Genomic DNA, 22,915 nt, shown 5'->3' with positions numbered 1-22,915 from the left:
TTTTGTCACTTTTTGACACCGGATTATCTAAAACAGCTTAACGACTGGCCATTGCTTAAGAGCGTAGGCGCAAATTTTAAACGGAGCGAATCGACACCGGCGCTCCTATCCCTAGTTTATTTTTCTTCACACAGCAAATTACGTGTAGTAAAACTTTCACTGGTATAAAAGCTTTAAAACTGTCGGTATCTAGTTTATCCAGAATCGGCTTAGCACGTGTATATCTGTAAAGAACTCCGTTGTATAGTGATTGTTCAATTATTTCATAAAGACTTTATTTATTTCTTTATTTGCATAAATTAAAATATGGGACGTTATTACAAGAAATGTGTTAGTGTAAGACGAAGAAATAGACGGTTAGCTCAATTGAAGTAAGTACTTTTTACATAAAATTAATTAATTACTTTCTTTCTGATTTGTAAATATATAGTGAAAATATCATCTATAAAATCGATCAGTAAACCACGAATTTTTTCATTAAATTTTATTTTCGCTTAAAAGAATAAAGTATCTGTTTGGTTTTTGTGGATTGTATGTTTGTGGTTATCACTGCTAGCATTGTAGTAGAAGGTCTACATTTTTATACACTATTTAGTATTTTGTGCCTATTACTAATAGGTGAGCGGTTCACCCCTAAAAACATGCTTAGAAACAGAAAATACTGATATTTTTTTGCATTTCTACCGCACCAATCCTTTTTTATTCGATATATATATATATATATATATATATATATATATATATATATATATATATATATATATATATATATATATATATATATATATATATATATATATATATATATATATATATATATATATATATATATATATATATATATTCTTCGTTCATAAGTTCAAATGTATTTTTTTATTTTATTCCAATTGGGCCGGAAATTGTTATTAACAAATAACGTTCTCAAATCGCTTCGAATTTTTTTAGACGTATCTCATCGAAGTAAATAATGTTTCTTTCCTGTTAATATTTTGTTAATTAAATGCCAAACTCGCATTTACGATTATGAAAACAAACTCTTATAAAATAATACTTTCATTTGAACTTTAATGACTTAAAATACTTGAATCTTCCATAAATAATAAACAATAAATATTTTTTCATTAATTTCACGTCTTAAATCAATTATTTATCAAATAAATTATCAATATTATTTAATAAGCAACACAAAATATTCCTGAAGCCGTCCAAATATTTAGTAGCCTTTTCACTACTTTCAGTTCGACTGAGTGCGTTGTATGACAAAGATAGCGAATTTTCGATTTGGAAAATATTACCACGGACATGGTGTTCATTTTTTTCAAATCCTGAAAAAACTAATACATATTTTTGAAAAATTTAAACGCAAAATGAAAGATTATATTATTACCGAGGGCCGAAAGTCCCTTAGAACAAACAAAAAGTTTTTTTGAATGAGATATTTGAGATTAAAAATCACACTAAATTTTCTCTTCCTTTTCACCCCTGTAACTTATTAAAATAAACATTATAGAAGTTTTCAGGGACTTTCGGCCCTCGGTAATAATGTAATCTTTCATTCTGCGTTTAAATTTTTCAAAAATATTTATTAGTTTTCTCAGGATTTGAAAAAAATGAATGCATTTAAAAAGCATTGGCTCGAAATTTTGCGCCTACGCTCTTAAGAATATACTCAAATTTACAGTTAAAAATATAACATAACCTCAATCCCATTGTCAGAATTTCACCAAAATCTAGATGATTTAGAGGCACAAATATTTCTCAGCTGTTCCAACATTTCACTTAAAAAAGTATTGTACCAAAGTAAAAAAGCATCATATCGTAGAAAAATTTGGTGGACTGACAGAGAATAACATGAAGAATTCAATTCTTTGTTCTCCGGAAGAAGGGTTCATAGGCCCTTATTCTAAAACCACCGCACCACCTCAATTGGTACATAAATAAATTTCTTACATATCACTTGTTACTATTTCGTACACATTTTTTTGATTTATTAAACAGTTAAAATTAATTTCTTGTGGTTATTTTCTCCAATAGGGAGGCCTGGGAGACTTTGGACAGATTTTAGATATACTATCAAAACAGGGATTAAAAAATTAATTTTTTGTAAAATTACAGTCCTTATGGGAGAGTAGGTATAACTCGCAGAGGTACTTCTGTCCATAGTCTCCTTACTCTCAACGATAGTATGGCCAACCATAAAGGAGATAATGGACAATGCATTTCGCCAAAACAACCTTTATTTTTTAGAAAAACTAAAACATTGTATATTCAGAAATGCTTACAAAATCGATATAATACTAATAAAATTAATTTAAATTGTATTGTGATAAACCTGCATTAAAATAAATCATTCTCTCATATCTTGCTCTATTATCATTACTTGGTAGGGGTAGAACTACTATAATGTCAGTAACACTCACTGTAGCTGTAGGCTCAGAAGTGAAACTAAATCTATGTGATAACATAATTTTCTTTAAGAATCTGGCCTCACAGTCTGTTTGATCCACATTATCAACTACTGCCACAAAATTTTTAACACGTTTTTTTCCAAAAACTTTGGTAACAATGTAATCGCCTTTAGAAATTTCTGTATCTAGCCTTTCTTCTTTTAATTCGAAACTATCATCTGACGAATTACCGTTGTACTCTACTTCATCACTCTGGGAGTCCGATGATTCCTCCTGTAGGATTTTCTGCTAAACTTCTTTCTTTTTCTTATTTGCGACTATATTTTTCCCTTCAAAGTTTCCTCAAGTAAATTTTTCTCCGGTGTGTCGGTTGCAATCATACATCGGCCTTTTTTCCTACCTCTATTAGAAATTTTTTCAGCTGGCGCTTTTGGATAGGGCTAAATAAGTTCTGAAGATATAAAATTATTTGTGTCTTGTAATGAGTTGTTTTTAGGTGGTATTTTGCGGATCTGAAATTTTGAACCGAACTTGTGGATGCAGAAGCCATATTGTCAGATATATAACGATCTGTGACAGATGAAGATCGAAAATCCTCTCCAGAAAATATATTTTTATCAAATGGAATAATCACTGTAGATAAAAATCCAGATTTTATATTAACTGGATTAGCGGTTCTCTCCCAAGGCTGAAAACACATCAAAGGTAGCTGGTATATGCTCAGGGTTTGTCCAAGATGAGAAAGCATCCATGAATCTGCTGCCTGATTAAAAAAAAACGGGTGTGGCAGTCCAGTGGGACTGCCGGTAGAAGTCTATATTCTTTGCCTCTATATTAGTTACTTTTTCAGTCCACGATATTCTGTGGATTCTCCCGTAGCATCACATCTCAAAGGAGTTTAATTTTTTGATTTCAGACTGTTTTATTGTCCACGCTTATATAGTTGCCGTAAATAAATTAAACATGGTTAATTTTTCTCTGCACACAAGATAAAATGTCACTGAACAGCACTGGTTCCGACTAACACATGACACATGACTGATTCCGTTTGCGCATACTTATTTTTTCAAGCAGAGTGGACATTCTGATTGTTTATTCGCGATTGAAACTGAATGTAGAGGGCAGGTCGATTGCAGTGTCATGGCCGATATAAATGGTATATAAACAAACATAACAGTCTAATCAAAGAAGATAGACGCTTATAGAAGACCAGTTCAAATGGGCGATTTGGTTACGGTTTAAGAGGGTGGCTGCATAAACTCACAGCGTGGTGCCGTGGCCGTCGGCTTAAAACAGTTAGGGGGAAGTGGGAAAGGAGTACGAACGGGTAACTTTGCATCTACGCCTAAACAAATTTCGATGCCATTGATTTGCAAACTGTCTTTTTTTTTGTTTTTTCACAATAAAATCTTTATTTTCAATATATTAAATTGTTAAATTTTTAATTTTAAAACTTAAAAATGTATGATATTTACAATATTCAAAGTATTTATTTTTTTAATTGTATAACTTTGAATTAAAAATTGGTTTGTTCCAACACAACGAAAAACCGTCACATAACTTTTTATTATACTGTTTTTCTGCCCAGAAATTAACGAAACAATTTTAAAAAATTTCAATTTAAAAAAAAGTATTCAATGAAACTTTTTACTAAATTATGAAATTTTCCATTTCGCCAAAACTTCCATTTCATCCAAAATTTTTCAATAACAACAAAAAGCATTCCTGATTTATTTTTGAAATAACAAAATAAACTTTAACAGTACATTTTAATGAATAGTACCTATATGTGAAAGTTTTTACGCTGTATGGGTACTATTTAATCTTGTTTTAAAATAACAACTAATAGTATCTAAAACATAATTTTCACAATGAATGAATATTGGTGAAATTATTACAATATAGTCTTAAACTGATTTATACTTAAGATTTGTACATATTTCAATTAAAAATTTGAATTATAATAATTTTTCTAAAAAGATTAATTTATTAAAAGTTAAAATAATATTATTTTCTTTAAACAATTTTATAAAACGCAAAAATTTAATCCTATTCTACGACCACGCGGCATCTACATATAAAAATATCTAAAGTTGCATTTATTGCCCCACTCTTTCATATTTTAGAAGCAAACCGCTCCTTAGTGGTACCACGTGCAACACGTGCGTTCCACTCGTCCCACTTTTCTTTATCTATGTCACATCTTTTGCTATGCTCAAAAATAACAGTGAAAAATTCTTCTATAAGCGTCTATATTCTTTGGTCTAATGTTTACCATTGGTTTCGGATGTTTAGTTTGGTTTAAGACGAGTTATTTTTATTATTTAAAAATGGAAATTAGCCTAATGATATCGTTGAGTATTGTGGTGAAGCAAAAAGACCATTGGTTGAAGGGGAAGCAGTTTTCAAGTGATGAATTCTTAAATTTTAACTTTAATGGTTGGAACTGGCTTGTGTATTGGTGAATTTGTATATTTTTTTTATAAATATCTTGTGTATACCTGGGAACCCATAGTATAATGTTCTGTGTAATGTTTGTCTTATTAATATATGCATTATTTTATAAAATTATGCCTAATGTTTTTTATATACCGTTAAGTTTTTATTTTATACTATTTTTTGACATATGTAAGGACTTTATTGTATATTAACATAAATAAATAACTTGAACTTGACTTTATTTATTTATTTATTGACTTTATTGTAAGATAGTTCATTTGATTACATGAAATCAACCTTAACTTGAGATCACCTGTCAGAAAAGATCATAGCACATGATTTTTCTTTAAAAGATTCCATAATAAATCATGAGAAAAAAACCTCATGATACTATCCCAACATGGTAAGTATTTGTATTTCTACTATTTAAGAAAATAAATTATGTATTCTCAATATGTTATTGACTAAATGATAGCGGTATTTTCTTTTTATTGATTTCCTCAAGTTTTCCAGTTTCTGCTATTTGTGTGATATAAGTTTGTATTCAAGTTAATTATTAGTTTTTTGTTAAACTTTACTAATTATTTTTCAATGTTATGCTTACTTTGAAAAATTTTATATATATATTTTGTTTCAATGTAAATGGTATACCCGTTAATAAATAAATAAAAGTTTAGGAAAGAGAAATATGGACATATCTTTCCCTATTTCGCAATAGGGGAGGAACAGAATAATATCGATTTGATTTAAAATACTTTAACGTAGTCATAATGCTGAAATTTACTAAAAAAATTTAATATTTCTATTCAAATCAATTGCTGTCTGGTTTGTTTATACGTGGTTTATACCACTTTTAGTAGTTTAAATTTATTCCGCCAGAGGTCAGATACTTTGTTTTCAATCGCGAATTATCGATTATCGTGCTCTGTTTATTATTCTGTGCTTCTTTGCTCAGGCGCCACGGCGCCAGCGCAGCGTCATTAACGATTTACGAACGCTAACGCTCGGCCAACGCTCGGATAGATCACATTCATCACCATAGTACATAAAAAGAAATAGTACATAGTACATAAAAAGAAATAGTAGTGCAAGAGAGATAGGGCAGCGGGGAAGTTTGTTTGGACGATTCCAGTCGTACGTAATGGCGGCGGCGCTACAGTCACTCTAGGTGGGGGTATGAGACGCATGTGCCGTGGAAGAATTGAAGTTGAAGAATGAAGGTTGGTGTTGGTGTTGTGTTGGTCTGTTGGTATTGTATTATTTGTATTGTACGCCATTGAAATATTGCAAGTTTAATTTTGTTTTGTTTTGTTTTGTCTTTGTTGTAATCATCTTATTGATTGTTGATGATTGTTGATCGTTAAAATGGAACAAAATAAAAGAAAAGAAAAAGCCAACCATGTTGTGTTCCTGGTTGTAAGGACCACACAAGCAGTAGATTTCGTTTTCCAAATCCGAAAAATGAAATGGACACGTTGGAATGGTTGAAAGTAATTAAGAGAGGAGTATTAAACAATTATACACCTCTTACTGTTTACAATAAATTTCGTGTTTGCTCTAGACATTTTACAGACGAAGATAAAGTGGATTTTTACCAGCAATAGGTAAGCACTGTACCTCATAGCAAATGTTTGTTAGCAAACTTAAATTAAATAATATTTTGTATGTTTAAACTGTTATTGTTTAAATTAATGTTAATCCTATCATATGAATCTTACTTATATATTTTAAAATCATCAAAACTTATAAATCTAATTGTACTTAATTGTATTCCGCAAATATGACTTTGATTTTTAATATAAGTATTATGAATATTAATTGTAGTTAATTATTATAAATTTTGATGGGCCTTCTGGGCAACATATTATTTGGGTTCATTTCTGATGATGATAAAGATCAAGATATCTAGTACTTGTTTATTTATTAGTCCAACAGATTTATTTATTGGTTATGTTCTGTTAAAATATTGTATTTAAATTTCAGGCTCTCAGAATGCAGCAGATATTGAAGAAGAAGAAACTCAAACTATAAGGTTTATTGACGTACATGGTAATATCAAATATTCTATATTCTTTGGTAATATATTATAAAAATATGTCTTTACATTTTTCATTCAGTAAGTGTGCCAGATGCTATAACCACTTTCAAAGCTTTGCTTATAAATAATTTTATATCTTTTCATTCACCTGAAAGCAATTGTGAAAATGATGTTAGTGAGGGAGCATTAGATGCATTAGGTTTTTTTTAACAGGTGAGGTATTACCAGGTTGTAAACCTTTGGCACCTGAAGTGAATGTTTCACTTCCTCTTTCAGTTTCAAATGTTATGAGAACTCAGGTGGGAAGGTGTACTGTAACCTATGTTGCAGGATATGTAGCAAAGAAAGTATTGAAGGTTTCCTGTGAGCAATGTAAATATAATATGTTATTTAGAGTAAAGAAAGAGGATACAGATTTCATTGAAATTGAATTGTTTAAATTTTTCACCATTCAACTGTAAAATCCATTCAAATACAGGTATAAATATATGTAAATTTATTGTTAGACTTTCTCTGTATATGTGGTGTAAAAGTGTAAATGCAATTGTAAATGGCAGAGACCAGAAGTTTATTAACTTACTTAAAAATAAACCAGACTACACTATGATAGATCCTATGAAATTAGTAGCTCACAGAAAATATGAAAGTAGGAGAAAACAATTTTGTAAGTACAGGTCATAAGTGTAATTAAATTATTTCCAGTATAAAACTGTACAATTTGTATGTTATTCATTCTTGTTTACAGTTTCATATTTCCATTTTGTTGTAAACAAATAAAATTGTGTTTTCTATTTACTGGACTCATATGGAATCTTTAAAATTCTTTTTATTGTTTTACATATATCTTCATCATCAAACATTTTCCATCTGCTCCTGAATCTAGCTCTTTCACAATTGCTTTCATCTGTATCTACCTTGTCTTATAGAACAAGGGTGAACAGTTTGGGAGAAATGCTATGTCCTTGTCTCGCTCCCCATTGTAGTACATAGTTACATATTTTACTTTAATTATACATAATCACATATTTTCCTTTTATTATACATAGTTACATATTTTACTTTAATTATACTTAGTTACAAATTCATGAAATTCAAAGAAATTGCATATAATTTGTGAACACTGTGTATTTAAAAATTCTCCTTTGATGTAAGTTCTGGAAAGAATGTTACTTACTCTTTGTTTACAAAGGTTTTCAAAACATTTTAATTGTAAATGAATGAGATATTTCACTCGCCATTGTAGTACATAGGTACATATTTTACTTTAATTATACATGGGCACATATTTTACTCATAAACATAGTTTATTTTTTATTTATATATGTTTGTGTGTAAAATACATTAGATACATAATAAATCTCTAACATATACACACACACACACACACATATATATATATATATATATATATATATATATATATATATATATATACACAAACATACAAATAGCATAGCAAGACTAAAGAGCCTCATGCTGCTCTGCACTATTCAGTAAATATATAGATGAAACTAGCCTCCCATAGCACATCAGCGTGGTATGGGGGGGAGGGTGAGGAAAGCCTGGGGAGTATTGGGGCTCGAAGGAGTGGTCCCTAATTTACTAGGACCAATCTTTCTCACCTCAATGAATTGTATGCCTGAATGTCCATATGGGTATGCAAGTCTCCGCAGGTAGGGCTTACTTATTTTGGTTGCTGCTTGTGTGTAATTCCCATCGAGCAAAAAGACAAAAGAGGGAATTTAATCGTTATGAAAAGGCGACCAAAAAAGTGGCCTCTGATGGCGGACATATCCGGAAATGCGAATGCTCCAAATTTAAATTTTCCGACACTTATTAACAGTAGCTATAAAATAGTTTTCAGAATGTGTCTTAGACGAGAAAATTTTAATTAAATATTAACGATAACAGTCTAAAATGTGAAACAATTATTAAAAAACTTCAATATAAATAAGATTTCATGTGACAGTTGGGACAAATAATAACATAACCCAACTAAATTTGATTTCTTAAACAAGGAAAGACTCTCTTTCCTTGTTTAATTTGGCCTCTCAAGATGGCACTTCCTGTCTAACAATATTTTTGCCCCCACTACCTTTACATTCCCTCTTTTGTCTTTTTGCTCGATGGTAATTCCATATATCATTTTGCAGGTTGCAGTGAATAGATGGTTAAGTTCAGAATGGAGCCTAGTTTCGTGGATACAGGTGAAGACCACCACAATGGCAGTGATGACGATCTTTATAATTTATTATATCTCTGTGATTCCTCAAATTTTATAAATTACAGAAATAAATAAATTTTTAAGAATATCTGTTTTTTATGTTGATGTTTTAATGTAATGGAAAACAGATATAGTCACAAAATAATAAATAAAAACTTTTCCTGTGCCAAAACATATGTCTATCTGATATGTTATACATTTATGGTATACAAAATTGCATAAGTGTATACTACATTTTTGGACAGAGAATATATTTTGGCATAGAATAAGTTTTTATTTATTATTTTATGACTATATTTGTTTTCTATATAATATTCGGAACATTTTGAATTTCCCGCCTAAAATTCAGAAATTTATTTTTTGAATTTCCCGCCTAAAATTCAGTATATCCTTTTTGAATTTCCCGCCTTAAATTCAGAACCTACATTTTGAATTTGCCGCTAAATTTTTAGTTCCCGATTCCGAACTTATTTGGCGCTAGAAACTCTCTCCCCACTTTTTCTCCGGCACTTACCTTACTAGGGGGGTATATACTATGTTCATCACATACCACAAAAACAAAATATATACTGTGTTTTGGATTTCAATATTTCTTCAACATAGTATAAAAAAGAAAACTGTGATTTCAATCAGTCAGAGTATATATAGATAGTTAGATAGTACATAGTACGATACATTCATTCAGTTCATATACGTTTAGCCATGGAATTTAAAGTTGAAATTAAGGAAAATTTTGTTGAATATAACCAAAAAAACATAGAGAGCAAACCATCCACATCCATAGATCTGAAAAACTTCAAAAAAGAACTAGAAGATAACTCAGGTAAGACAAGTAGTAGATAAAAGAATATAGACGCTTATAAGCGTCTATATTCTTTGAGTAATAATAAGCGTCTATATTCTTTAAGTAGACATTGGATCCAGAGTTTTTACCTTGTAACCACAGTATAGACAACAACTATACTGTGTTGTAACGTTGTAGCATCTATATTCTTTGGTTGTAGTAAACATTAAGAGTTAAATAATGTGATCTAATTTGTATTTTTATTAGAAATGGTACTAAAAGCTAAAATTAAGGAAGAGTTTGCTGAAGGTTGTCAAGGATATAATTTAAAAAGTCAACTATTTACATCCCCAAATGAAGACTTGATTAATAAGGCAGATGAAGATAACTCAGGTGAGAGAAGTAATAAAAATAGAGAACTAATTTTTATAAATTTCATTTTAATCTATGATAGATAAATTTTCCTACACTTAGTTTGTGATTGTTTTTATTAAAAAAAAAACCATATTTCTCACAAATTTTAATATTTGCTCCCTAGTAGGTTCTAGGGACCCTAGTAAGAGACATGATAATGTCCCGTATTGCACTACACACTTATTTTTTTTATTTTGGCATATTTTAAAAATATTGTTTCTTTTAAAAACATTACCATAATAATTTACTGTAATTTCCATATTGTCTTGTTGGTCTTGTTTCCATATTGTCTCTATTAATTTTCTAGAGGTTACATTGGGTTAAGTTAGGTTTTCGGTACAAATAACATCAGACCTAACAGGCTCAGCATTATGACAAACTTGTGAGCCTTCATACTATTTTTATGTATCCCAGTTGTAACCTAGCCTGTAGTATCCTACATAATTTTTTGTACAGAAGAATTTTATTTCTCTTCTGTAGAAATATGGAGTTCCATATGGACTTTGCCATTTATATGACTGTTGTCCATTTGATTTTATCCTGGTTGATCACTTCTATGGCTGAACCCAAGTTTTCTTTAGAACCCCATGGTATGGTCTCTATAACCAGTGTGTTGTCTAGTGTCTAGTGGTATCAGTTTTGACTGTTCTACTTAACTCGAGGACATAGGCAAAAGCTCAATATTTTTGAATAGAAATAAGTCTGAAACTGGATTCTCTACTGTGCTCATTCCAGTTATGTTTTTATTTCCAGAGTCTCAATCATTACATTGTATTCTTATACTGTATCTTTTTCCCTTTACTTTATTGTTCATGTTTGTTCCCATTAGTTGAGAGAAAATGTTGTCAGCATTTGGTGCACAATAGTGTACCCATTACGCTAAGGATATAATCCCCCAGAGTTTTTCAGCAGCTCTTTAAGTTATCACTTAAGGCAACACTTTTTTCCTTGTACCTATGCATTATTTGCACATAATGCACCTTACCTTAGAGAGCAAAGTAATTCATAGCATAAATCTCATTATATGCTGCAGTTATATGTGTAGGTCCTGTTCCATATTTGTTTACAGCAATGCTATAATCTTCTGTAATTACTATATGGCTGTGAAACGTAGAAGATATATCAGCATCCATAGTACACCAATTACAAGTTTTTATCAATAGAGTGTTATGAAAATTCTTCATATATTTTGACTTAATCAATTTATCACTGATTTGTATATTAGAATTTTATTGTACAAATTCAGTTGTGACCTTTTTTCTATTAGCCACTACATTTTACTGAATTTTAGACCCAACTGTAGTACTTGATTATTTAATGAGACAGTTAAGATATAAGTTAAGATTAGAAAATAATAATCAGTATCAGATTTTCTTTGAAAGTATTTTTTTGGCCATTTTTATTTTCTACAATTTTAAGTCTTTTAAATTAGAAGAAAACTATTTGCGATAATTAGAATTTGTTATCATTTCTTTAGAGCACTTGTTGATAACAAGATTTAGAGCACTATCATGAATTTTATAGTATTTTTCAATAGCTTAGTCAATGTCTAAATTATTCTTATCTAAATAATTCATCCCAGTCAATACTACCTAAGAAATTATTTATTGCCAAATAATTTCCATTTCTAAAATCAAACTAGCACACTTTAAGTTCTAAATTAGGACTAGTACTTTGAGTAATCTCAAGTGGATAATTGTAAGTGGTTATTATGTACAACAATTAATAAGTCTATGGCTTATACCACTTGAGCATCAGACATATGTGCAAAAGTCATCTAAATATCAACAGTTATCATTTGGATGAATTATTTTTTGTTTAAGATTGAGGAAAGAAAAGTATTATATAAACTACCGAACCATTAGAGTTGTTAGGATACTCAATGTAACCCCCCAGTTCGTTATTATACATGTTTCTTCAAATTATTGACAAATGTTTGCTCATTCACAGTGGTGTATATAACTTTCCAATGGTGACCTGGTTGGTAAATTAACTGTTCCAAAAATGTACTATTGATTATTCAGTATAACTTCATCAAATATCTGTTTTACATTATTGACTGGTGGTCAGGGTTGGCAAAAACCAAGGTTTTTCCAAAAAACAAAAAAAAAGGTTTTTGGTTTAAACCAGGTCACAGATTAACAGAACACACAGATGCGAAACAGTCACATCAACCCTGGGTACCGAGTTTTGGTAAACTCTGCCCACTCTCAGTTACCCAAAGGAGATTTGAGTTAAGATGTAGGCTCAAGCTTCTTATCAGTTCTTCTACACTGTAATTCAGACCATACATGCACTTATATCGTAGTGGTAAATTGACTTATTGGGCTTATTGGGAATTTTTTTTATTTTAAGTGTGAAATTTAAATAGTTGTGCTATATTTTTAAAAATGGTTGGATACATGTGTATTTGTGAAGGGTTTTCATCTAAGATTGGTCAAGGAATATCATTGTTTACATTGCCTAAGGATGAAGTAAGGTATGTATTGTCATTAATAAATTGATTTACTTTCTAAATACTGATCAAGGGGTATATTACTGATTAAGCCGCATAAGCGGCATATAATTAGATAATATTAATTATATTAATGTTGAAGCTTTACATAAAATGCTAATTTAAGCTAGGTGTGCTAGAAATACTTTCAATAGTTTTTTCCAAGTATTATTTTGATGAATATGAAAAAAAAATCTTGTCTTGAATACAGTAAATTAATGCGATTTTAGTTACTAGTCATAATGAATACTGCCCTGTTATTAAAGATAGTCGAAATGATCTTTTAAATAAAAGAGAAATAAATAAGAAATTAAATTTGTATTAAAAAACATCTTATGTTATTGGAGCGAGCTATGGTTAAAAGCTACTAAAACACAAGATTTATTAGAGCAGGACTTAACTAAATACAGAGTTTGCGAAAAGCATTTGGAAAATAAATTTTTATGCTCATCTTCGCGACGAAAAAACTGTTGTATGATGCTATGGTATGCCGTCAATTTATACATCTAAGGAGCCCCCGAAAAAAGTTCAAATATTCTCAGGTAAAAAATTGTGTAAATATTAATAATTTCAATAATAAAAAAAGGATTTTTCAGATAATAAAATAACACCTGTGGCAGATAATTTACAACTAATATCTGGAACCTATTCTTCCTTTAAACATGTTTCTATCAGCTCCAGTATGGAAGAATATGGAGACATTTCTACACCAAATGTAAAAGATATTTCCCAGTTATCACCTTCAACAGCACTACAAACACCAACATCTTTTATGTATAACTTACCACACGAGTCTAAGCTGAAACATAAAATCAGGTTTTTAAAAAGGAAACTAAAAAGAGAAAGGAAGTGAATAAAACTGAAATTGTTTTTAGATAAGCCCCACATGACATGCTAGAGCTTATGTAATCTATGTATTGTGTAAAAGCCGGTATAATCCTCCAGTAAACATTTCGAGACATGTTGGGCCTTGTTTGACTTTCAATCATGATTATATAAAGTCACGGTGCCAGGGATAAAAATAGTATGTATAATTGTATTGTTAAGACACTGTGACGTTATGCAGTCATGATCAAAGGTCAAACGAGGTCAAAATGTTCACTGGGAGGGGCCGCTTTGCTATACAAAACCACGTGAATTGTATTTCCATGGTTGCTGCATAACCACAAAACTAGTTTTCAATGTTTTGCAGATTTTTCTTAAATTCGGCAAAGGCGCATCTGTCGCCATTTAATACATCACTGTTGCCTTCTATTAAATGACACATAAACTTATTTCCTCATGTATTAAGTGACAGTCGAATTAATTTCTTATTACCAAAATGACAACTTGTTACAGTAATATCAACCAAATACCTAGTTTGTTAAATAGATTTTAATAGTAATTTTATGTTTAGGTAGTTAATTTCAAAAATTACTGCAGTATGGATAATGTCCGTTTGCTTAAAATAAAGCTTTTTGGATAGTTAATCATTTAATGTAGTTGTTGTGTACCTAAAGTACCCACCATGTACCTACTAAGTTCAAAAATTATTACACAATACCAAATTTTAGGCAGGTTACCAAGAAAGTTATGACATGGACTCATTTAAGTACAGTTATCAAAAATGTACTGCTTTCTTTGGAAATTTTAACTAGATATCGTTAAAATTGAAATAAAAATAAAATAGAAAGTTTACACTTCACATACATAATCATAAGTTGAAGATTTGCTTTGAAATAGTGACGATAACTGTACCTAAAAAGTATATAAATTTTAACATTGCGACTTACCACCTTAACATGAATAGCCGATTATGTTAACTTTATAATGACTATTATAGAAAACCTCTTAACTCCAGTATCTATTAATTTAAATTGGCAACTCCATCATTTTTCATTATTATATCAACACGTGATTGTGCGCTTTTATTGTTGTCAGTTATTTACTAAATTAAAACACTAAATATTAATCTATAATTTCATATTCTAGCTTTTAATAAATTTATTATCATGATTAAAAAATCACTTGATTTTTTTAAACCTGGTGTTACTGCGAGTTTCTTTGTGCAATTTGTAAGGCTAGCGGACTATGGCAATATCCTTTTCACCCGTTCTAATAAAGTAAATTCTTGATATCACTATTGCTGATGCTAATCATTGGATTGTTTTTCTTTAAAAAAAGTCATTGAATGGCAGTACCTGGCGTTTTAGTAGGTTTCAGTTTTATTTATAAGGATATTCATTCTTACTAAATTTTATTTTTTTTTGTTTTACATTATTGTACTTTCTGCATTGACAATTTTTTATACTTTCATTTTTATTCTAGGCTTTTCTCCAGAACAGATTGCAAACCATGAAAACTGAACTTGCATGCACTACAGAAGAACAAATAAGTGCAAACAATGAAGAAACAACATTAAAAAATTCTATTTGTAATTGTAAAATTTGTTTTAAGGAATTTAATCAGGCAGATTCTTTCAAACGACATAAAAAATGACACTGGAGAAAACCTTGACAAGTGTGAAGCTTGTTTTAAGCAGTTTACTGATAGAAGTTTTTTGGATGAACATACGAAAAGTTCACATCGGAGCAAAGCGTTACAAGTCCGAAATTTGTTATAAGCAGTTTACTTGAGCACATGATTTGAAAAGTCATTTAAGTGTGCACACTGGAGAAATGCCATATAAGAGCGAAATTTGCTTTAAGCAGTTAAGTCACACAAGTAGTTTGAAAAAACATTTGATGTTTCACACTGGAGAAAAGTCTTACTATTGTGAAATTTGTTTTAAGCAGTTTTCTCACAAAAATCATTTTAATACACATTTGAGATTGCACACTGGAGGAAATCCTTACAAATGTGAAATTGGTTTTAAGCAGTTTATTAACGCAAGTAATTGGAAAACGTATTTGAGATTTCACACTGGAGAAAAGCGTTACAAGTGTGAAATTTGTTTAAATCCGTTTTCTCGCAAAGATAATTTGAATTCTCATTTGAGATTGAACACTGGAGAAACGCCTTACAAGTGTGAAATTTGTTTTAAACAGTTTAATCAAACAAGTAAACAGATTATAATAACAGAAAAGAGACTAGAAAATTTTGCAAGGAAACCAAGCAATGCACCCAAGGATACATGACAAGATCAACAGTTTGCAAGGACAAAAATGGGGCAATTATCAGCGAGAAAGAGGAAATAATGAAAAGGTGGAACGAGCATTTTCAAGAGTTGCTAAACTCAGAAAAAGAACAAAACGAATATGAAGAAATAATTCACCACACAGCAGAGCAACTAGTTGAGCAACCAACATTGGAAGAAACGATAAACGTTATAAAACATCTAAAAAATAACAAAGCACCTGGCACAGATGGAATAACTGCAGAACTGATAAAGAATGGTGGACATGCGCTATGGAGGCGTATCCATAAACTAATCGACCGCATATGGACACTAGAAGTCATCCCAGAAGATTGGAAAGTAGGAATCATACTTCCTATGTACAAAGGGGAGACAAACGACTCTGCAAAAATTATAGGGGCATAACAGTTTTAAATGTCGTCTACAAGATATTATCAGGAATTATATCCAGCCGCCTGGAATCGTTTTCGGAGGAGATTATTGGTGAATACCAATGTGGCTTCAGACCAAAGAGGTCAACTATAGACCAAATACATATATGTTAAGAGGTATACATGAAAAATGTGTTGAATATAACATACCTATCTACAACTTGTATATCGATTTCAAACAGGCGTTTGATGGAGTAGATCGACAAAAGATGTTAAAGCAACTCTCTATGTTAGGGATACCCAATAAGTTGGTTAAACTTATACGAATGACTCTGGAGGGTTCCAAAGCTATGGTGAGAATAGATGGAGATATGACGCAGGCCTTTGATATTGAAAATGAAGTTAGACAAGGTGATGTTTTATCAACAACACTTTTTTATCTAACTTTAGAAGCTGTTGTTAGAAAAGTGGATATAAACGGCTGTATTAATACAAGATCAATGCAAATATGCGCATATGCTGATGATGTTGCCATAATAAGTCGCAACAAAGGGGTATTAAGCGAAAAAGTTATAGAACTGAAACGAGAAGCTGCTACGTTTGGTCTATATATAAATGAAAGCAAAACAAAATATATGGAGTGCACAAAATCAAATGAACATGAGAATCTGAAGGTAGACAACCATACCTACAAATATGCTTCCACTTTTCCTTACCTAGGCTCAATAATAAATGACAACATCAGTCAAGAAATATAAGCACGGATTCTTAGCGGTAATAAGTGCTTTTATGCATACAAAGACTTAATGAAAAGTAAGTTACTGAATCGTGAGTCTAAGCTGAGAATCTACAAAACAGTAATTAGACCAGTGGTCACATATGGCTGTGAAACGTGGACCCTCCCAACCACTGATGAAAATCAACTGAGAATATTTGAGCGCAAAATACTAAGGAAGATATTTGGACCAACCCAATGCAGCGATGGTTCGTGGAGGATTAAAATGAACCACGAGCTGGATGAACTAATGCAGAGCGCAGATATTGTCAGATTTGTAAAGTCACAAAGATTAAAGTGGCTTGGTCACCTAGAAAGAATGCCAGATAATCGAGCTGTAAAAGTAGTCCAGAGATGGAAGCCCCAAGGAAACAGAACAAGAGGAAGGCCCCGTAAAAGATGGATAGACGACATAGAAAGGGATCTTAAAACCATGAACATCAGGCAGTGGCGAAGGAATGTATCCGACAGGGCAGAATGGAAGAACATTGTTAAGCAGGCCAAGACTCACAAAGGGTTGTAGCGCCATTAGAAGAAGAAGAAGGAGAAAACAAAGAAGTAATTTGAAAACTCATTTGAGAATAGACACTACAGGAAAAGTTAATTTCGTCTAATACTATGGAATTTAGTAGTTTGAAAAGGTTTCTAATTGTAGTCTGTGGGGATGAACTTTAAAAGTGTGAAATTTGTTTTAAAAAATTTACCAAACGTATGATAAATATTAATGCAACAAAAATCAATTTTTGGTTATCCATAAGATAAATTTTCATGAAATAGAGAAACTTTTTTATAATCTACAAAAATTTGGTCAAATGTAAATCAGAAAGTAATCACTACTGATAAATACACTTAGACAAAAAACTCTGTATTTTTTCTATGTTGTTTTTTTTATGTACATTTGAAAAATTATATGCTAATTTTAAAATCACGATTTTTTTTTTCGAAAAGTTATCAAGATACGATTTTGTACAGAATGTATTAGTGAAACGTCGACTTTTAATATTCTGTGAGGGTGGTTTTCATTTATGACGTTAAAATTTTTTCTACAATACCGAGTTATATCTTCCTTAACACGTTCGCGACGACATGTACCACCGGTGGTACATGCCTAACTTTTCGCTCAGCCGCTTGTGGCCACCGGTGGTACAAGGTACCTTCCTATTTCTTAACTCTTTGCAACCTTGCAGTTAATGTTGCGTACAAACTTCAAGTATAGTTTTAAGTATATATAAAGTATAGTTTTAAATATATGGGTTTGCCGCCGTTTTGGCAATTAAAACATTGGAACTGGAACAATAACTGGTTCACGACGACTTTCTCTAACTTCACTTTGTAATAGTCCTTCAATAATTTTTTCGCGAATAGATAGCATTTTGCATATTTTAGGATTATAATTATTGAAAAGAACCCACTTATTTACTATGCATGTGTCAAGACAAATTTCGAAGAACACTTTCTTGTACCAGTTAATGCTTTTCTTTAACGGGGTATAATATGATGACATTTGATCGGACAAGTCCACACCTGTCTTTGCCTTATTATATGCAATAACCGCAGGTGGTTTTAGAATGTCTTCACCTTGTCTATTTTTTTCCTGTCGGTTGGAGACTTAATGTATGGCTGGGAACTGTTCTAAATAATAAGGACGTTTACATAAATTTACACTAGTATAATAAATATCAATATATAGTGTCCTTCCTTCATACAGAATCCCCTCAAGTAATTCCATGTAAATATTGTAGGAATGTCCAAAATCATTGTCAGGTACATTTGATCCATTTATCTGCGTACTGTCGAAGGTTATATGTATAACCTTCGACAGTATCCTAAACAGGCAAAAAACCGTTACAAATGCAGCAAAATACTACGATACCCACGACTTCACATTGTGTCCACCAGTGGTGCACGACGTGTTTTCTTGAAGAATGTTCACTACAGCCGGCGTGTACCACGGGTGTTACATACAAAAAATAGCTTTTAAATAGAAAAATATGGTTTTAAACATATGAAAAATATATTGATATTAATCAAAATAGAGACTGTTAGTTAAAATATATATAAAAAAATTTACAGCTGAGAGGTAACATATCGGAATTTTGCGTCGTTGCCAACGTGTTAAACTGTTGTATCTGTACTCTGGACAGTTATTTATGTCCATTCTGTGTTCACTGTTACATATGCCACAGTAAGGTGTATTTTGTCAATTTTTCACAGTAATTAAGGCACTTGTCTTCTATTTCCTTACATGTGTTTCTTTTGTTTGAATTAAAGAAGTCTGTAACAGTAAATTTATTTCAGCTATTTTACGGAGTGGTATGATTTTTATGTCATAAGAGTGACTCTGTTAAAATATTCTTAACATCAGTGAATCGATGATGCCATGTTTCTATATCGTCATTGTAATTATAGCGATACTCATAACTGCACTTTTTTTTAAAATATCGTATACCAAATTGTTCAAAAATTATTCTCCTTCTCCAACACGTGATTGTTGTCAGGGCCCGTATTTTCGAAACCGTTCGAACGGAAGTCGTATGCGAAAGATGATGAATTTCGAACGAAAATCGATGATTCGTATTTTCGAGTTGATTTCGAACTCATCGTATACGACGATTTTCGTACACGACTGCTCGAGTGGGTATTCACCATTCGAATCACAGATCACCTACCTCTATTAGTGGTCTGTGATTCGAATAGCGGTAAACACACGGAGTTTGACATTTCTGACTTTTGCATTTAGTTTGGTTTTTAATGGACCGCAGGAGTGATGACGTAGATTTGATTGACATTATGTCAGTTTCACTTTCCAAACAAACGTTGTTTAGTGTGGATAATTTGTATTTTTCGTTATTTTTTAATTTTTTTTACATAATCTTTCCGCTTTTTGCAATATCTAAGTATTCTAATAGTTACTACAACAATTTTACAAGGTTGTGTGAATAATAAAGCATGTTGTTTTATAAAAATAGCAATAAAATGCATGCATCAATAAAGTAAGGTTAAAATTTCTTTAATGTATACTTTTAAACTATATTTCATAGAAACAGAACACTGAATTGTGATGGTATTATCGTAAAAAACACTATACTTAAAGAAAAAGTAGCAGCGGAAGCAAAATGTTAACTTTATAGAAATTAAAAAGTCTTGAGATTTGACATTTCAACTTTTGTTTGGAAAGTATATGACAGATGTGACGTCACACTCCTGCGGTCCATTGTTTACATAAGTTTAGTGAGATGGCCGGCCTAAATTTTTTAATTGAAAGAAATGTTTTAAATGCCTTAGAAGATGCAGAAATGTTAAAACTAAAAAACTTCAAGTCTGCTGCAACAAGTATAATAAACTTGTCAGTCAAATAAATGTCGCCTGTCACCTCTACCTCTTCTTTTCTTAATTTCGTGCGAATTTGCGGCGTTGCCGGTGAATTTGGGTTAACGGATTCTCGTATGCGAATTAAACTTTCGAATTGCGTTCGAAAATACACTTTTACGTTCGTGCACGATTTTTTTTCGTTCGAACTAATCGCATGCGAGTAAATTCGAACACATTCAAAAATACGACCCCAGTTATTTACTAAATTAAAACACTAAATATCAATCTATAATTTCATAGTAATTCTAGCTTTTAATAAACTTATTATCATGATTAAAAAATGACTTGAATTTTTTAAACGTGTAGTTAATGAGAGTTTTTTTGAGCGTTTTATAAGGCTAGCGGAGTATGGCAATATCCCTTTCCCCTTTACTTACTTACTTACTTAGTCCTAAGCCTTTCTACTAACTTAGCGTAAATTCTTGATATCACTATATTGCTGATGCTAGTCATTGGGCCGTTTTTCTTAACAACAGTCATCGAATGTCAATACCTGGCGTTTTAGTAGGTTTCAGTTTTATTTATTAGGATATTCATTCTTACTAAATTGTATTTCTTTTTGCTTTTACCCTGTAATTTCTGCATAAACAAATTTTTTATAGTTTTATTTTTATTTTAGGGTTTTCTCAGAACAGAATGGAAGCCATAAAAACTGAACTTGCATGCACTACAGAAGAACGAATAAGTGCAAACACTGAAGAAACAAGTTGTTTGGATGAACATACGAAAGTTCACAATGCAGCAAAACCTTACAAGTGCGAAATATGTTTGAAGCAGTTTACTGGAGCATACGATGTGAAGAGACATTTGAGAGTGCACACTGGAGAAAAGTCTCACGAGTGTGAAATTTGTTTTAAGCGGTTTACTCGAGTACACGATTTGAAGAGACATTTGAGAATGCACACTGGAGAAAAGCCTCACAAGTGTGAAATTTGCTTTAAGCAGTTTAATCGCAAATGTCATTTAAAAAAACATTTGATGTTTCATGCTGGAGAAAAGCCTTACAAGTGTGAAATTTGTTTTAGGCAATTTATTGCACCATACGATTTGAAAATGCATTTGAGACTGCACACTGGAGAAAAGCCTCACAAATGTGAAATTTGTTCTAAGCAGTTTACTCGAGCACATGATTTGAAAAGTCATTTCAGAGTGCACACTGGTGAAATGCCTCACAAGTGTGAAATTTGTTTTAAGCAGTTTAGTTGCAAAAGTAATTTGAACAACCATTTAATGGATCACTCTGGAGAAAAGCCTCATAAATGTGAAATTTGTTTGAAGCAGTTTACTCGAGCACGTTTTTTGAAAAATCATTTGAGGGTGCACACTGGAGAAAAGCCTTACAAGTGCGAAATTTGCTTAAAGCAGTTTAGTCACCCAAGTAATTTCAAAACACATTTGATGATTCACGTTGAAGAAAAGCCTTACAAGTGTGAAATTTGTTTTAAGCAGTTCACTCTAAAAGGTTCTTTGGTTTACCATACGAAAGTTGTTCACACTGGAGAAATGCCTTACAAGTGTGAAATTTGTTTTAAGCAGTTCATTCGAAAAAGTTTTTTGGATAAACATATGAATGTTCATACTGGAGAAAAGCCTTACAAGTGTGAAATTTGTTTTAAGCAGTTTTTTCTTAGAAGTAGTTTGAAAAGGCATTGGAGAGTGCATATTTGAGAAATGCCGTACAAGTGTGAAATTTGCTTTAAGCGATTTAACCAGACAAGTGTTTTGAAAAATCATTTGAGAGTACACACTACAGAAAACGTTAATTTCGTCTAATACTATGAAATTAAGTATGTAGTTTGAAAAAGTTTCTGATTATACTCCTTGTGGGGTTCAATCTTAAAATTGTGAAATTTGTTTTAAACAATTTGTCAAACATGAAATTGCATACTTGATAAACTTTAATGCAATAAAAATTAATTTTTGATTATCCATAATGGATATTTTCATGAAAGAGAGAAACTTTTTCATAATGCAGAAAAATTTGAACAAATGTAAGCCAGAAAGTAATTGTACATCGGTACTACTGATAAATACACTTAGATAAAAAACTTTGTATTTTTTCTGTCTTTTTTTATGCACATTTGAAAGATTATATGCTAATTATAAAATCACGATTTTTTTTTTTCGAAAAGTTACCAAAATACGATTTTGTACCGAATGGATTAGTGAAACATCGACTTTTAATATTCTGTGCGGGTGGTTTTCATTTATGACGTTAAATTTTTTTTTACAATGCCGAGTTATATCTCCCTTAAACTGTTTCTGTACTTCGGACAATTATTTATGTCCATTCTGTGATCACTAATACATCCACAGTAAAGTGAATTTTGTCAATTTTTCACAGTAATTAACTTGTCGTCTATTTCCTTACATGTGTTTCTTCCACATCAGTGAATCGAATATGCCATATATCTATAGTCCGTCTCACAATTTATATTCAGTATAAGCTCTTGTGGACTATATGCCTCTTACTATTTTTTG

At 31.2% G+C, this 22,915-nt stretch overlaps 1 protein-coding gene and 1 long non-coding RNA gene across 2 annotated transcripts; both read left to right on the top strand.

Annotated features, from left to right (window-relative positions):
* Window positions 1–6,083: 6,083 nt before the first annotated feature.
* Window positions 6,084–9,197, top strand: LOC140432138 (uncharacterized). Its single transcript, XR_011949767.1, has 3 exons — window positions 6,084–6,451; window positions 6,831–6,896; window positions 9,039–9,197. It is a non-coding gene; the product is annotated as an uncharacterized lncRNA (long non-coding RNA).
* Window positions 9,198–9,354: 157 nt separating this feature from the next.
* On the top strand, window positions 9,355–22,543 carry LOC140432125 (uncharacterized). The gene is made up of 3 exons (XM_072519965.1): window positions 9,355–9,932; window positions 10,161–10,286; window positions 21,054–22,543. The coding sequence occupies exons 1-3, from the start codon at window positions 9,812–9,814 to the stop codon at window positions 22,100–22,102; spliced, it is 1,296 nt and encodes a 431-aa protein (XP_072376066.1). The 5' UTR covers window positions 9,355–9,811; the 3' UTR covers window positions 22,103–22,543.
* Window positions 22,544–22,915: the final 372 nt, after the last annotated feature.

The sequence above is a fragment of the Diabrotica undecimpunctata genome, chromosome 1 (genome assembly GCF_040954645.1).
Source record: "Diabrotica undecimpunctata isolate CICGRU chromosome 1, icDiaUnde3, whole genome shotgun sequence".
In the NCBI taxonomy this organism is placed as follows: Eukaryota; Metazoa; Arthropoda; class Insecta; order Coleoptera; family Chrysomelidae; genus Diabrotica; species Diabrotica undecimpunctata.
Note: the sequence above shows the minus strand (reverse complement) of the source record. Positions and strands in the feature narration are given on the sequence as shown.

What these genes read in the sequence shown, in the direction of transcription:
- LOC140432125 (XM_072519965.1), top strand. Translation starts at nt 9,812, where the DNA reads ATGGAATTTAAAGTTGAAATTAAGGAAAATTTTGTTGAATATAACCAA. An exon ending in AGAACTAGAAGATAACTCAG is followed by an intron (nt 9,933 to 10,160) that starts GTAAGACAAGTA and finishes TATTTTTATTAG; the next exon opens with AAATGGTACTAAAAGCTAAA. An exon ending in GGCAGATGAAGATAACTCAG is followed by an intron (nt 10,287 to 21,053) that starts GTGAGAGAAGTA and finishes TTTTTATTTTAG; the next exon opens with GGTTTTCTCAGAACAGAATG.